The sequence below is a fragment of the Penaeus japonicus genome, unplaced genomic scaffold, assembly GCF_977035675.1.
Source record: "Penaeus japonicus unplaced genomic scaffold, GWHDUDI00000001_assembly GWHDUDI00000018, whole genome shotgun sequence".
Classification (NCBI taxonomy): domain Eukaryota; kingdom Metazoa; phylum Arthropoda; class Malacostraca; order Decapoda; family Penaeidae; genus Penaeus; species Penaeus japonicus.
This window is the reverse complement of record NW_028234420.1, coordinates 40,120,540-40,135,539: the sequence shown is the minus strand read 5'-3', so window position 1 is coordinate 40,135,539 and position 15,000 is coordinate 40,120,540. Positions and strand designations below refer to the sequence as shown.

Here is a 15,000-nt window from a genome sequence, read left to right as displayed (position 1 = left end):
TCACTCCTAACTCTGTTTCTAAACCCATTCCTCTCAGGTAGCTGTCGTGCGACGTCGTGCAGGGGCGGGAGGCGGCTGCTGAAGGAGGGGGGAAGACCTGGAGGAGAAGGAGGAGAAGAAGGAGGAGGAGCTGGAGGTAGTCTGGTTGGTGGAGGAACCAGCTCTTTGTAGGCTTATGCTTGGGTGGTTCACGGGTGGGGGGATGCCTCTCACGTATGCCTGCCTGCCTGCCCATGTCATGCCTCCTCCTTGCTTTAGGGGGGTAGGACTGTGATGGCAACTTGCCTTGCCATGGCACTGAGGGCCTTGACATACCTTCATCTGGGTATGTTTGAGGAAACTTGATATTTCTGAGGGATAGAGGGTGGTGACTTGACAGCATGGAGACTCAATGAGGATGATTCTCAAAGTTATTTTTGCTACACTTGCAGATTTATTTGTCACATAGTGCTGGTACGTGATGGTGCATTATGAGGGAAGTTTTGTAATGATGCAATCTTACCTTTATCAGAGCCGAGTTAAAATGCTGAGATACTGTTTTGGCATAGAGATTAACATTGTCCATGCTTGTCACATCTCCAAGTTGATCTGCTGATTGCTTCAAGTATGAATTATACATGAAAGCTAAATCTGCATAGCTATCTAGTGCAAACTAAAAGAAAAATCAATTTTTTTGATATGCTGGTGTTGTGATGTATATTGATACACATTGATTATGTCATTGTGTGCTGATTGATAGCAGACCCAGATGTTTAAAAAAATATATATATTTATATTTGTTTTTAGTTTAATCAGTAAACTCTCTCAGATAATGAATGGTAATGCATTATGTTGAAATAAACCAGTTAAAAGGGAAATTAGGAAGTTGAATGCTTTGTGAAATGTGTTTTGCCAAGAAGGAAGTTGAAACAGAAACAGAATGGTACTATGGAATTTACTTGGATTTATTAGGCACCTGAAAATTCCCGGTTAAATGTATACAAGCAACCCAAGCATCTGCTACTGATCGGCAATTTCTGCGCCTGTCAACATTCGGGCAAAGACCAATAAATCTTCACCATGTGTATTCTGGTAAGATAGAGGTTGTAAACTTCCATGGTGATTTTTTAACAAATAAGGAACCTGTCCAGAACATTTGTGTTGGAAGGTTATTGGCTTTTTCCGAAGTGAAAGCGAGGAGGCCTTGGCAATCTGTCATGCACATGTTTGACCTAAGATTGTAGGTGATCTATCAGAGATCACAGCAAGTTTCGAGGGGCATTAGTTAGAACAAAGTCAATTTAATTACAAGAGTAAGTCCAATTTACAGCCACCGCGAGTTATTTTTAAATATTTACCGATTTGAAAAAAATTCTGTCTTACGGATAGTGTAGAAGATTTTGTGCATTGGAAAAGCCTCTGAAGTGGATGAAAGATGACTGAAATCACCGCATGACATTAGTTAAACTTAGATATATGATCAAGAACTAATATTAAATAATTTGTTTAGCTATTTGGTTATTGTAGGGTTGCATCAAGGGGTTATCCTGTGATCTTGTTTACCAAACCTTTGGTGCCCTGGCAAAGGCCAATAAAACTCCATTATGTATTATTCAGGCAAAATTGTGCTTGAACTATTTCTTACTTGCTGGTAAATTGCCAGGGAGGTCCACAAGCTCTGTCTTGCCCAGGATAAATGTGGTAAAGGGTTGTCAGTCTTCACCAGAGTGCCAACAGGCATGGAGGCCACAGAAATTTTATGAGCCACTTTATCATTCCTCTTCATATCTGGTATATGATTCGACTGTTACCTGGAACTTCTGTGGATTAATGTTTGTAGGAGTGTTCTACATTTAATTTTTTTTTTTAATGTTTTTGATAGTATAGGGGAATTTTTTTTTTGTCTTTTTATTTTGTTTTCAATGTCCAGTTTTCTCTCGGTTCTTCTGATGGTTAACCCTTCCATAAACAAGCATTGTTCGTGAGTTCGGGTCACTTTTGAACAGCATTCCTTGTTGAAAATACAAGCTAGTTACTCCTTCAGCTGTCTAACAAATGCATCATACCAAATGATAATTAGTATATCTTTTCTAATATGTCATGTATAGACTTATTTATCATACCATAATTCTAGAAAATTCTAGAAAATATAATGTCTTTGATGCCCAGCCCAGGACGAACATCTTCAGGTGTTTCCCGTCTTGGAAGAGTTAATTAAATTTTTTCATAGTTTTCAAAAAAAATTATCAGGAATGAAAAAGTAGGAAAATAGCTTTTTCATGTTCTGTACTTATCATTAACCCGTTAGAGACAGGAAATACGATGGGAGGGTTAATGGAATGTAGGAGACCATTACTTTATCCCATAATAGTGTTTTTTTTTGCCCAACTGCTTATTTATAGTTTGGAGTACTAAAAATCTTGTCTTATTTGAATTTCATCATGTTAAAGACATACAGTGCACTCTGGTTTACTATAGAGATGTTTAGACAAATAATAACAACAGTTTTGTCTCTAAGAGGAGACTAAACATCACAGAATTGATCAACACTATACAAATTTATGAAAGAAAAAGATCGGCGAAACATTTTCTTTTTTGTAAGATAACAAAAACAAAAACTTTTGACAAACCATACTCACTGCTCTTCTTTCTCAATCATGGTGCCACTTGGACAAAACAGCCAATCTGACAGTGGCATCTTTCACACGTTGCATATGGATGAAAGTGCTCATGGCATGAGTGTGTTGCTACCCATCTGCAAAGGATTGATATACTTGGTGATATATTACAGTAAAATGTCCACCAACTTCATCCAAATTTCACACAAGTGTGAAGGGTTAAATTGTTTATCTTATCCTGTTGACACATTACTTGATAAAATCACACAAAGCAATGTAAACAATACATAGAAGAATGAAGGTTGTTTTTAGTATTTGTTTTCAACTTCAGGCTTTGAAGGTGTTGTTTTATCTTGTGCCATTGCTCAAGGATTTTATTTTCTGGTCAATGAAAGTGAATTTTTTTTTTTTTTCATAAAGGATTTGTTCCCCCATTCTTATGGAGAGAAAGGGGGCAGTTGATGCTTTGGTATAATGTGTTAAATGTTTCTGATGACTTCAATTATGTGTTACCTTTTTTAGAAGTACACATATACTTAGTGTACCTTATTATTTTTTTCACTCTTTGTTATTACTGATTTCATTTTAATGCAAACGAGCTATTAACTCTTGATTTATCTTTCTAAAGGTTAAGAAAAGGCACACATGGTGAGGTTCCTGTGGTTGATGGCTGTGTGCTAGAAGCCATGATGAATGGGGAGGCAGGGGATGGCAATGTCCCTGTCCGGCGCTCCTCGAGGGCTCGCAAACCAAACTCGAGATTTGCGGACGACGAGCTGGACGGGTGCTTCAAGAAGATCGTTACGGGACTATCCACGCCCGAGGCTTCCTCCACTGCCACTTCTCCTTCACCAGTGGGACGCCCAAGGAAAGGAGCAAAGAAGAGGGAGAGTCGGAGCGAAGATTCCCTGGAGGGGGAGGAGGATAGACTGGAGAAGACCCTAGATCCCCAAGCAGATGTGCCCTCATCAGGAGGCCCTGTTGAACATCCCTCGAAGAAGGACCCACTTGATGGACCAGAATTGGAGGACCATGGGCTAGTGAATGGGCTGGAGGTAGACTCTGAGACGGAGAAGAGAGAGATATGCGAGAAGAACACCAGGGGTACCACCAGGAAGGAAGATGGGGAGGAGGTGCCGGTCAAGGACGTCAAGAAGCGGGGAAGGAGAAAGGGGAAGAGCAGGAGTGGAAGTGGGGAAAGGGAAGACAACAGCCAAAGCGCCAGCGAGGAGAGAGATCCGGTGAGCGTGGACAAGGGATGCGCAGAGCGGGTTGCAGGCGAGGAACAGGCGCTGGCAGAGGAGGATAGTGTTGAATACAGACTAGGGCATGAAGTGGGTAGTGATATGGCCCCAAGTAGTGGGGTGGAGGGTGTCCAGGGGAAAAGTGGGAATGTTAGTTTATGTGGCAGTAGTGATAGTAAACCTGTAATAGAAAACCAAAGGAAAATTGAAAGTGCTCCATTAAGTAGTGATGAGAGAGTGGGAAGTGGAAGTGTTCCAGAGAGTATTGATAAAAAGGAACATACAAAAGTAAATATAGAGAGAACTAAGTGTGATCCAAAAGAAAATGATTATTTATGCATTGAAGAAAATGAGAAAGAAAGTCTAGTAAATGGTGATATATTACCAGAAAAGTGTCCACAAATTTCATCCAAAATCCACGCAAGTGTAGGTTCAAAACATTTATCCTGTCCTGTTGACGTATCTCATGATAAAGTCGCCCAATGCAGTGTAAATAATCCAGATATTCAAGACCCCAGGCTTCGAGATAGCAGTCCCTCTCTGGTGGGTGCTAAAGAGGATGCCAAGATGGAAGTAGACAAAGAGAGCAAAGTGGCCGAGCCAAAAATTGGGAAAGCAACCAAAGCTCAGAGGGGAAGGAAGAGATTGATTCATCAGGACAGCACAGACTCCACAGACAGTGATAGTTCCTTACCGTCCAGACGAAGGGGCCGCAGCTCTAACCAGATCCCAAAGCAGGTTTTAGGGAAAGGGTTTGTTGGTGCCGCTGTGCCAGAAAAAAAGGCAAGAGACACCAGTGTCATGGTGTCTGAACCTTCCGGCAAGCAGAGTAGTGAGGCAGTTTTAAATCCTTGTGAAAGTTCCTTTTCTGTCATGGACGACAGATTAAAACAAGATCCCAAAGAAATATGTGATGAGGAAGAGAACAGACCAAAGGCCAAAAGAGGGAAGAGCAGTGATGATGAGAAAAGCAAGGAACAAGATTCTGAAGTCCTGGACCCAGAATCCTCATCCTTAGGCTCTCCAAAGTCAAAAAAGAGAAGAGAAGCCGTTGGGAGTTCCGCCAGTTCTCAAACGCCAGAAGAGGATGACAGTCAGAAGCGGAAACGACCGGATGAGACCAAGGACGTTCAGGATGCTGGCAAGAAGAGAAAGAGAATGACAGAGAAGGAATTGGAAGTGCCAAAGGAGAATGTGCCAAATATGGTAAAAGCAAGTGGAAGTGTGAACTGCTCTCCGGTGAGGGTTACAACGGAGAATGTCATTTCTTCTTGCGTCGCTGACATACCCCTCCCCTCGCTTGCCACTCCTCAAGTCAGCGCTCCCAAGAAAGATGGAGCTCAGTCATTGACAGGAGCTTTTGAATCTGACAGTCTAGGAGAAAGTTCAAAAGTTAATAAAGGTCATAACAAGAGAACCACAGGTACGTCATCAGGTGCTGATCCAAAATCCCTTGTAAAAGACATTGATGGCTCAGATAGTGGCAAGCAGCAGCAGGGGAAAGATGAAAAGGATGTGTCGTCATCCGAGTGCAAGGAATCTAGCTCTTCCACGAGAAATGACGCATCAAACTCTTCATCGAAAGAGGATGCTAGAGGCTCCAAGGTAAAGTCCGATCTCAACCCTGGGTATGAATCTCCAAAACAACCCAAAACCGAGGAAGCGCTACCCAGAACCATAGCCGTGTCTCGCACCTTGCGCTCGGCAAGCAATTCTCCGTCGAGGATCTCCAAGAGAACGAAGAAGAGTGAGGAGCTGCTGAGAACTTCTTCATCAGATAGTGATAGTAAATGTAAGGAAGAAATAACAAATACTGAATTGTACAAATATTCTGTGAAGGGTTCAGATTCAGAGTCACAAAGTGCTCCAGCCGATGAGAGGAAAATGTCAAAGGGGAAAAGCACGAGTAAAGAAAAAGCAGAGAACAACATTGAGGAAGAAGTAATAGTAAAGGCCGAGGAACAGGAAGACCACAAGACGGGAGAAGACCACGCCAGAACCCAAGTCAGCGAGGACAAAGAGAACCTGGCACCCAAGGCAGAAGAAAATGCTGAAAAGAATGGGGAAGAGGTTAAAGTGGAAGAAGTGCAGTTGACAGAGGAGGAGCTTGCAGAGCTAGAAAGGAAGAGGCAGCAGGAACAGGAGGAGAAAGAGCGCAGGAATCGGGAAGTGGTGGAAGAGAGGTTGAAAGGCTTTGTTCACCTTACAACCAACTTGTACATTCAGGAGAGGAAGAAAACCAAGCGCAATAAGGAAGTGAGGCGAATGGTGTGCGATTGCACCCTAACCAAGGAAGAAATTGCAAGAGGGGAAGTTGGTTGTGGAGAAGACTGTCTCAACAGATTGCTTATGATTGAATGGTAAGTAATTTTTGTTTTCAGTTTGATTTTTAAAATTCAGAGGAAAAACAGAATTCTTCAATGTAGTATTTGTTGTTTTTAATGTTCAGACTTTGCTGGATTTACTCCAACGGTTTGATAGCCAGAAAGGTCATGTTAAGAAATAGATGAAGTATAAGAAGGAAAATCAATACAGTATCTAAGAGGTCTTGAGAAATAAATTAGATACGCACTCACTCTTGTCAAACATCATATGATATACTTAACTACAAGATGGAAACCGTTCTTGATGTATAGCTAGATGGAGCCAAGACTACCGATTAAGTCAGGTCTTTTGTTGGAAGATGATAGTTTGTGCTCTGAGCTCTTTCTAACCATATATAGGTAGTATAAGGATGGTTTTGGAGGCTTAAAAACTTAGAATTTACAGCGGTAAGTGATTTGCAGTGATAGAGATATATATGTCTGTTTCTCATGACATACAAGTTCAATTGTGGAATGATCAACCTCATGCTGGCCTTTAAAAGGCTTTTTTATAGTTTCACTGTAATTTATCATAGGCAAAATAGTGAGTATGGAATGGCATAGATAGCATTTGAGTATTAATATCTTACATTGGATCTAATATCTTCATAAATATCCATGTTGTCAGTGTAAACTGTATTGCAAACATATAGTTTTTACTATGCTCAGTTAGACAGACTTTTCTCTTTCTGTAAAATAAATTCCTTATACCTCACTTCCCTGCCATGACATTCAAAATTTGTTTTCAGTTTTCTGCTTTTCTTGTTTTCCTTGTGTGTATATTCATATAAAGACTTATTCCTTATTATACTGTACGCTTTTATACTGTCAAGCAACTGCTATTAAGAATTAAATCAAGACCTCGCCCCAGTCCTTTTCTTCTACTTGCTAATTTCTATCTTTGCTTTTGAGTCACTCAATTATATCAAAACCCACAGTGCCTGAAACTCAATTCGAACCAAACAGTTCATTGTTGCTTCCTCTATAAAGTTTGGTAAAACTAGCATTTTTAGGATGTGATATTATTTGTTACTGATTTCTAGATTAACCCATCCCAGACGGGGGAATTCTAGCCTTGAATGTCCAAATGCCGGGGCGTTCGAATTATTAGGCCTAAATCAATTGAATGGCTGGCACAATACTGTGCCGCCCGGCCACTGGGCTTTTGAATGCGCGGTACACATGCTGTACCACCCGTCCTGTGTGGGTTAATACATTCATTCAATTAGATATTTTAGTTGATGTCCTATTTATCACCTTCAACCAACTCTATTGATTTTATTTGGTTTTAAAGAATATATGTAGAGGTGCAACATTTAAATTTCAGCATATTCATTAGGAATTCAATATACATGATAGATGTGAGATGATTAGTGGAGTTCTTGAATATGCTTATGCTTATGGCTGTGTAAAGACGCCTCATTGTACTTCTTTACTCAAGCAAACATTTTTTTTGTATTTTCTCCTGAACAACTATACTAAAAGTGAGAAAAAGAACAAAGGCAGATTTCAAACACCAGTTGCCATTGCACTGAATGCCAAATTCAGCTTCTCTAAACATCTCTGTAGAGACATTGGATTAGAATTAGAATCTTGCTTTGTTTTCATAACCCAAGCAAGTATTCTCACTGCTTTTCTAGTCTGAGCTTAGGTTCACAATGTTAAAGCATTCTGTCTTTAATTTTGTCACAGATATTATGTGAGATTATATAATTTTCTTCCCTAAGAAATCCCTAAGACAATGTAATCATCTTTTCCCCCAAAAAATGTTTTTTGTAAACAGAATATTCTTAAAGATCAGGCAAATAAAGTAATTGGTTTTTGAAAAGGCAGTTTTCTGTGGAATACATGCTATCATGGCATTATTTTTGGCATTAGTTTAAGGTTGGCACCCTTGCATACAATTACAACTATTCTCCCTCCTTCCCATAAGTTAGTTTCAAGGGGCATGAAACTTGTAGCTATCAAGGACTTTGTTGACCATGTCTTCTCACAATCAGTTCCACCAACTGTTTCATTTAGCTCTCTCCTTTTCTTACTAATCTTTGTTTATTTTGAAAACAGCAACACCAGTTTCTTTTTTAGTTTCTTTGTAACCCTCAGATGGTTTTATTACTTCCTTTAATATCTTAAAGTTGCTACTCTTATACATTAATGGTAAATATCCAGAGGTTCCTGTGTTTTTTAGGTGATTTTTGATGTGGGATGATACCCATGTATAGATTTGTATGAATGAGAAAGTGTAGAGCATGTGTTATAGCTTGAAATTTCATGTTCTCATGTTCTCTCCTTGATTAGTGGTTCCCGATGTCCATTGCGTGAGTACTGCACCAACAAGAGATTCCAGAATTTGGTCTATGGTGACGTGGAAGTGTTCAATGCAGAAGAGAAAGGTTGTGGTATACGAGCTCGAAGTCCACTAAAGGCGTAAGTTTTTAATTGGTGTTTTTGTGTAGTTGATTATCAGGGTTGGTTTATGGGAATCAGGGTTGGTTTATGGGATGTATTATTATTATTTTTTTTTGGACGGAGAAGGTTATTAACCCAATCCCGACGGGCCCGTCGAGAAGTGGCAACCCCCTACGCCGGGCCTATGTAATATCGCCTCGGGGATGTCACACTGGTGTGTCGCCCCGTCATCAGGCACTTTGCCGTGTCACACGGGTATAACACACCATCATCATTGGGTTAATGGGACTTTGGTTATCTATAATAGTTTGTAGTAGATCTCAGTTTTCTAGTGCTGCAAAGGAAATTCTAAGGAAAAGGAAAATGCTTCCCATAATTGGCTGTACTTCAAGGCAAAGCCAGTTTCACAAAGAAAAAAAAGAAAAGGTTTAAAAAACATCAGATTCAACACTTGTTCAAGATAATTAACATCTTTACCAAGGTGCACCCCCAGCCCCCCAAGTCACTGACCGCAGCCCCTTGACTCGCTGATATATAATCTGATTAGGAGGAAGTTCAAGATGATTCAGTTTAAAGGGTGCCTGTCAATTTAACAATTTTATAAACAAGGTCTGTCATTATGATAAGGTTTACACTTGGCCGGTCACATTCTTGTGTAGGCCTCTGACACTTTTTAAGCACTTAAGAGTGACAGAAAGACTGGAGAAGCTATTAACAAGGCCTTGAGCAGGACGTATCACTATAACATTCAATTTGGTCGGTTAACAGTTTGCAGTCAGATTCCTACGAAGGCAAAGTCACTACAGTGACCTGTAAAATAACTGGTAGATGGGGAAAGCTAATAGAATATGCAGTCATTGGCTAAAAGTGTTGAGATATTTTGTATATGGTACCATTGGCTAAGAATAAGGTATGCCATATTGTACTGCCTTTTTTCTCCACTTGAAAACCACATAGAATTATTTTGAATGTAGCACCAAGTGTAGAGAAGACTTGAAAGCAATCATAATTTTTGTTAGTAAAAGAATTCATGGTTTCTGTATGGTGTTTAGATTCGTAGGATGCATGTTCCACAGATTAAAAAAGTGAGACCAAGCCTATGTTTATCAGTTAAAAATTGTCATGTTGAATCTACATGTTTCATGTATTACCATAGGGCAGGAGAAGTAAAATGACAACTTCACCTTCTTGCCTCACCAGTGAAGTATGTTAACTTCATTGGTGATGCAGTTTCTGTCAAGAAAGTTATAGATGTTAACTGAAATAAAGTTTTTAACTTAACTGTCAAACTTAGGTGCATCTTAGGTGTTCTGTAGTTTCCAAAAAACTCTATGGTAACACCATAGACATATTAAATAATATTTAATAGAATAAGTCTGGAACCTGGCTTTAGGTTCAGTCTTTTTGTTTATGCTTTAGAAAAATCTGGAAAATCTTGTGGAAAAAAAAAAACAAACTTTTGTAGGTATTAACTAATCTGATAAAGATTGGTTACTCAAATCTGTGTTTGGGCTGCGTGATGGGTCACTATGATTGAGTGGCCATTGTATGCTGTTAGTACAGTGACTTGTTTACCATGCAGCCTTTATTCACTAGAATGCAAAAATATAAGATTTTAGCCAACTTTGTAAGGCTCTACCTCTGCATCGAGGTGCATGGTGTGTGACCTTCCTGTTCTGTCAAGAGCTCCTTGACAAATGTAGTCTGAAGCCCAAGATGTCAAACAATCACCCAGGAGTGAATTGAAGTTGAAAAATAAAAAGGTGTCCCAAGATGCTCAAAGCCTGTATATGATTTACTTCAGAATTGCAGTAGGTAGAGGGTAATGGACTTGTTATAAATGTTCTCTCTCTTTCTCTCTAGGGGCACGTTTATCATGGAGTATGTCGGGGAGGTCCTGGACACCAAGGAGTTTAAGAGAAGACGGAAGGACTACTCCAGAGGGCAGAACCCCCATTTCTACTTCATGGCACTGAAGCCCGACCTCTTTATTGATGCCACCCGCAAGGGAAATATCTCCAGGTTCATCAACCATTCCTGCGACCCTAACGCTGAGACGCAGAAGGTAAGAATTTTGTGGTGTGGCTGTGAATTTCTTGGTCTCTGTTGAAGGATTGAGTGATTTTTTTTTTCTCTCTCTCTCTCTTTAGATTGAAATTGATAAACAAAAATTTCCCCGGGGGATTTAGATGTGCATCTCAAAAGTGTTTTTTTTATTATTGTTTATTCCAGTGGACTGTAAATGGGGAATTACGCATTGGCTTTTTCACAAACAAGGACATTGAAGCAGGGGAGGAGATCAATTTCGACTACCGCCTGGAGCGTTATGGGTAAGAGCGAAGACTTTGAACAGCCTGCCTCCTATTGAGAAATAGCTTGCATTGAGACTATGCAGATGATATCTGTGACGTCTTACTTCAGGGCTTTCCTGCCCCCACTTCATCCTCAGTACCTCTTCCTCTCTTTTCCTGTTTCCCTTTTCCTCTTTGTTCTCTTATTCCTCTTCCTCCTGCTCTTATTCCTTCTCCTCTTCCTCTTCCTTCTTCTTCTTCTTCTTCTTCTTCTTCTTCTTCTTCTTCTTCTTCTTCTTCTTCTTCTTCTTCTTCTTCTTCTTCTTCTTCTTCTTCTTCTTCTTCTTCTTCTTCTTCTTCTTCTTCTTCTTCTTCTTTCTTCTTCTTCTTCTTCTTCTTCCTTCTCTTTTTCTTCTTCTTCTTCCTTCTTCTTTTTCTTCTTCTTCTTTCTTCTCTTCCTCTTCTCTCTTCCTTCTTCTCCTTCTTCATCCCCTCCTCCTCCTCCTCCTCCTCCTCCTCCTCCTCCTTCCTCCTCCTCCTCCTCTCTCCTCCTCCTCCTCCTCCTCCTCTTCCTCCTCCTCCTCTTTCGCCTCCTCCTCCTCCTCCTCCTCCTCTTTTGCCTCCTCCTCCTCCTCCTCCTCCTCCTCCTCCTCCTCCTCCTCCTCCTCCTCTTCCTCCTCCTCCTCCTCCTCCTCCTCCTCCTCCTCCTCCTCCGCCTCCTCCTCCTTCTCCTCTTTTGCCTCCTCCTCCTCCTCCTCTTTTGCCTCCTCCTCCTCCTCCTCGCCTCCTCCTCCTCCTCCTCCTCCTCCTCCTCCTCCTCCTCCTCCTCCTCCTCCTCTCTTTGCCTCCTCCTCCTCCTCCTCCTTAGCCTCCTCTTCCTCCTCGTTCTCCTCCTCCTCCTCCTCTTCCTCCTCCTCGTATTCCTCGTAATCCTCCATCTCCCCGTCCTCCTCCTCCTCCTCCTCTTCCTCCTCCTCCTCCTCTTCCTCCTCGTCCTCCTCCTCCTCCTCCTCCTCCTCTTCCTGCCTCCTCCTCCTCCTCCTCCTCCTCTTCCTCTTTTGCCTCCTCCTCCTCCTCCTCCTCCTCCTCCTCCTCCTCCTCCGCTTTTGCCTCCTCCGCTTTTGCCTCCTCCGCTTTTGCCTCCTCTCTTGCCTCCTCTCTTGCCCCCTCCTCCTCCTCCTCCTCCTCCTCCTCCTCTTCCTCCTCCTCCTCCTCCTTCCTCCTTCCTCCTCTCTTTCCTCCTTCCTCCTCCATCCTCCTCCTCCCTCCTCCCTCCTCCTCCTCCTCCCTCCTTCCTCCTCCTTCCTCCTCCCTCCTTCCTCCTTCCTCCTCCCTCCTTCCTCCTCCCTCCTTCCTACTTCCTCCTCTTCCTCCTCGTATTTTGTTTCAGTTTTTGTATCGATTTGTATTGATTGCTTGCTTCCCTTTAAACTTTATCATTTTACGTTTTGAACCAACTTGGCAATAATAATACTTTTAAAGGGGAAAATGCCGCTGTTCGTTAATAACATTTTCCATTTCTTAAATTTAGCCGAGAACCTCAGAAGTGCTACTGTGGGACCTCGGTTTGTCGGGGCTGGTTAGGTGAATCGCCGGACGAGAAGACAAAGGAAGAAAAGGACGAAGAGAGGAGAAAGGAAGAGAGGGATAGGAGAAAGCGAGAGGAGAAGAGGATATACTTTGAAGATATTGCTGTAAGTTGTGTTTGCTTGCTGATGTGGGTTATGAAGATAGATAGACAAAAGGGGAAATATCTCCATAGAAAATAATTTTTGGTGATGGCGTAATGTGTAGTGACGTATTGTATGGGAAGCAGTTACATCGGAGGGGAAAAAAAGGACTTAACTCGAATTCTCTCATTACACAGTTAGAGGACGAGATCGAGAAGCTTAACTCTCACAAACTCCGGAATCGCGAGGACACCCTGAATCTCTCCCGACTGATGGTGCGAGCAGAGGACTTCAACTCGAGGGTGATGCTCCTGAGGTTGCTCCAAACAGGGGAACCAGCATGCAGGCGGCTCTTCCTGGACTACCACGGCCTCAGGGTCTTGTGGTCCTGGATGGCAGATCTGGGCTCCAGCCATGAGAACGTGGAGCTCAAGAGTGAAGTAAGTTCCTACGATTTTATTGGATTCAAACTATGCACTGGGGATAGTGTGTTTGCATGAAGCTGTTGTGATGTTATTGGTTAATTATTTGGTGATTGGAAGTTGAATAAGATCTTGAGGGTGGTATGAGAAGTAAAGTTTGAAAATCTGTAATGTATGCAATATGAGTCTTTGCCAAATAGCTTCTAAGAATCACCATTTTTTAGTTGTCAGGGTACTTGCTGCTAAATATACGCTTGTAAAATATATATTTTTAAGTAGATTCCTTACAGTTTTTACCTTTGATTCCTAACTTCTGTTATTAATAATACTTTCCAGATTCTAAAGACCTTAGAGTGTTTGCCCATTACCAACAAGACACAGCTGACTGACAGCAGAGTGTTGAGTGTTGTTGAGCGCTGGACCAAGCAGAATGTGGACATGGGTACTAACAACTCTCCTCCCCCTCCACCACCCCCCAAGGCAGACCTGACCAGTGTCACGCAGTCATTGGAAACCGATCCGAATAAGAAGACAAGGTATGTGCTCCAAAGTTAGGTATTCTGTAAAGGAGTTAGACATATTAAAAAAAAAAAAAAAGATAAAAGTTGGGGAATGATATGGAAGCTTACCACCAAGTTAAATGTTCTTAAGCATATGTTTATTTTGCTAATTGAAGATGACTGCTGTTTCATGCATGTTATCATCTCTCAAACAGTGACACAAGTGAAGATTCGGACACAGAAACCGATTCCAAAGTCATCTCCAATTCTGTGGAAGCCTCGAGTGCGGATGATAGCAGTCTGGATTCTGAGGAAGTTGAGCAGCAACAGTTAGCCATGAAGCGGATGGAAGAGGGCACCCGAGCGGAGGAATCGAGCAGTGACTCCAACCTGAGTGACGGCAAGGAGAATGCCGCAGGAGCCAAGGAGAAGGGAAAAACATCTGCAGTGGAACCTACCGAGGGAGACTCAGCTGCCGGGGAACAAAAGCCACCGGGTGAGGAGAAGGAGACGGAGGAGGTGCAGGAGCTCAAGTCCTTTGCTGTCAAACTGTTGGACACCTGGAAGAACCTGAAGGAGTTCTTCCGCATCCCCAAGAAAGAACGCATTGAACTGATGAAAGAGCATGAGAGAGAAGTTGACAGAGGATACAGAGAGTACCTGGATCGAGAACAAAGTGTTGACCGCGATTGGGACCGTGACAGGGACAGGGATAGAGACCGACGGGATAGGTAAGTGAAGAGGAAAGTGTTTGTAGAGATTTTTTAATTTTTTATTATTATTATTATTATTATTTTATTTTATTTATTTTTTTTGCCACAGCAGTGTGCTAAGTGATTAAAGGAAAATACAAATGACCCTGTTTCATCTTCATAGTTAGTTGTAATGGTAACAGTGTTTTCACAGGTAAATGTGATTTAGTGAGGCAGCACTTCCTCTTATTTTTTACTGTAAATTGTTTTCTTCAGATACAATAGGAAAGACTCTTACTATGACCGACGTCGCCGTTCACCTGATAGAGATAGAGACAGAGACAGGGACCGTGACAAGGACAGGCACCGGAGAGGGAACAGAAACGACCGGGACTCGAGAGAGGAACGTTCGTCAGATTCACCAAAGATGTCTAAGGAACAGCGAAGACAGCTTTTTGCACTAAAGGTGAGAATGATGATATTGATATTTTCCACTTCGTCCTCCTCCTCTTCTCTTCTTTTGCCTCCTCTTCCTCCTCCTCAACCTCCTCCTCGACCTCCTCCTCCTCCTCCTCAACCTTCTCCTCGTCATCCTCCTCGATCTCCTCCTCAACCTTCTCCTCGTCATCCTCCTCGATCTCCTCCTCAACCTTCTCCTCGTCATCCTCCTCGACCTCCTCCTCCTCAACCTCCTCCTCCTCCTCAACCTCCTCCTCGTCATCCTTCTCCTCCTCAACCTCCTCCTGATCATCCTCCTCCTCCTCAACCTCCTCCTCGTCATCCTTCTCCTCGTCAACCTCCTCCTGATCATC

The 15,000-nt window shown here is 42.1% G+C and overlaps 1 protein-coding gene across 4 annotated transcripts in view; it reads left to right on the top strand.

Moving 5' to 3' along the window:
- Set2 (SET domain containing 2) overlaps positions 1-15,000 on the top strand; it is a 25,848-nt gene that overhangs the window by 524 nt on the left and 10,324 nt on the right. For all 4 annotated transcript variants that reach the window (XM_086546954.1, XM_086546953.1, XM_043014846.2 and 1 more), the window contains exons 2-10: positions 3,226-6,201; positions 8,503-8,631; positions 10,477-10,678; positions 10,846-10,943; positions 12,436-12,598; positions 12,772-13,014; positions 13,333-13,532; positions 13,712-14,227; positions 14,465-14,654. In XM_086546954.1, coding sequence (XP_086403080.1) covers positions 3,284-6,201; positions 8,503-8,631; positions 10,477-10,678; positions 10,846-10,943; positions 12,436-12,598; positions 12,772-13,014; positions 13,333-13,532; positions 13,712-14,227; positions 14,465-14,654 — 4,659 coding nt within the window. In that variant the 5' untranslated portion in view covers positions 3,226-3,283. The remainder of the gene's footprint in view (positions 1-3,225; positions 6,202-8,502; positions 8,632-10,476; positions 10,679-10,845; positions 10,944-12,435; positions 12,599-12,771; positions 13,015-13,332; positions 13,533-13,711; positions 14,228-14,464; positions 14,655-15,000) is intronic.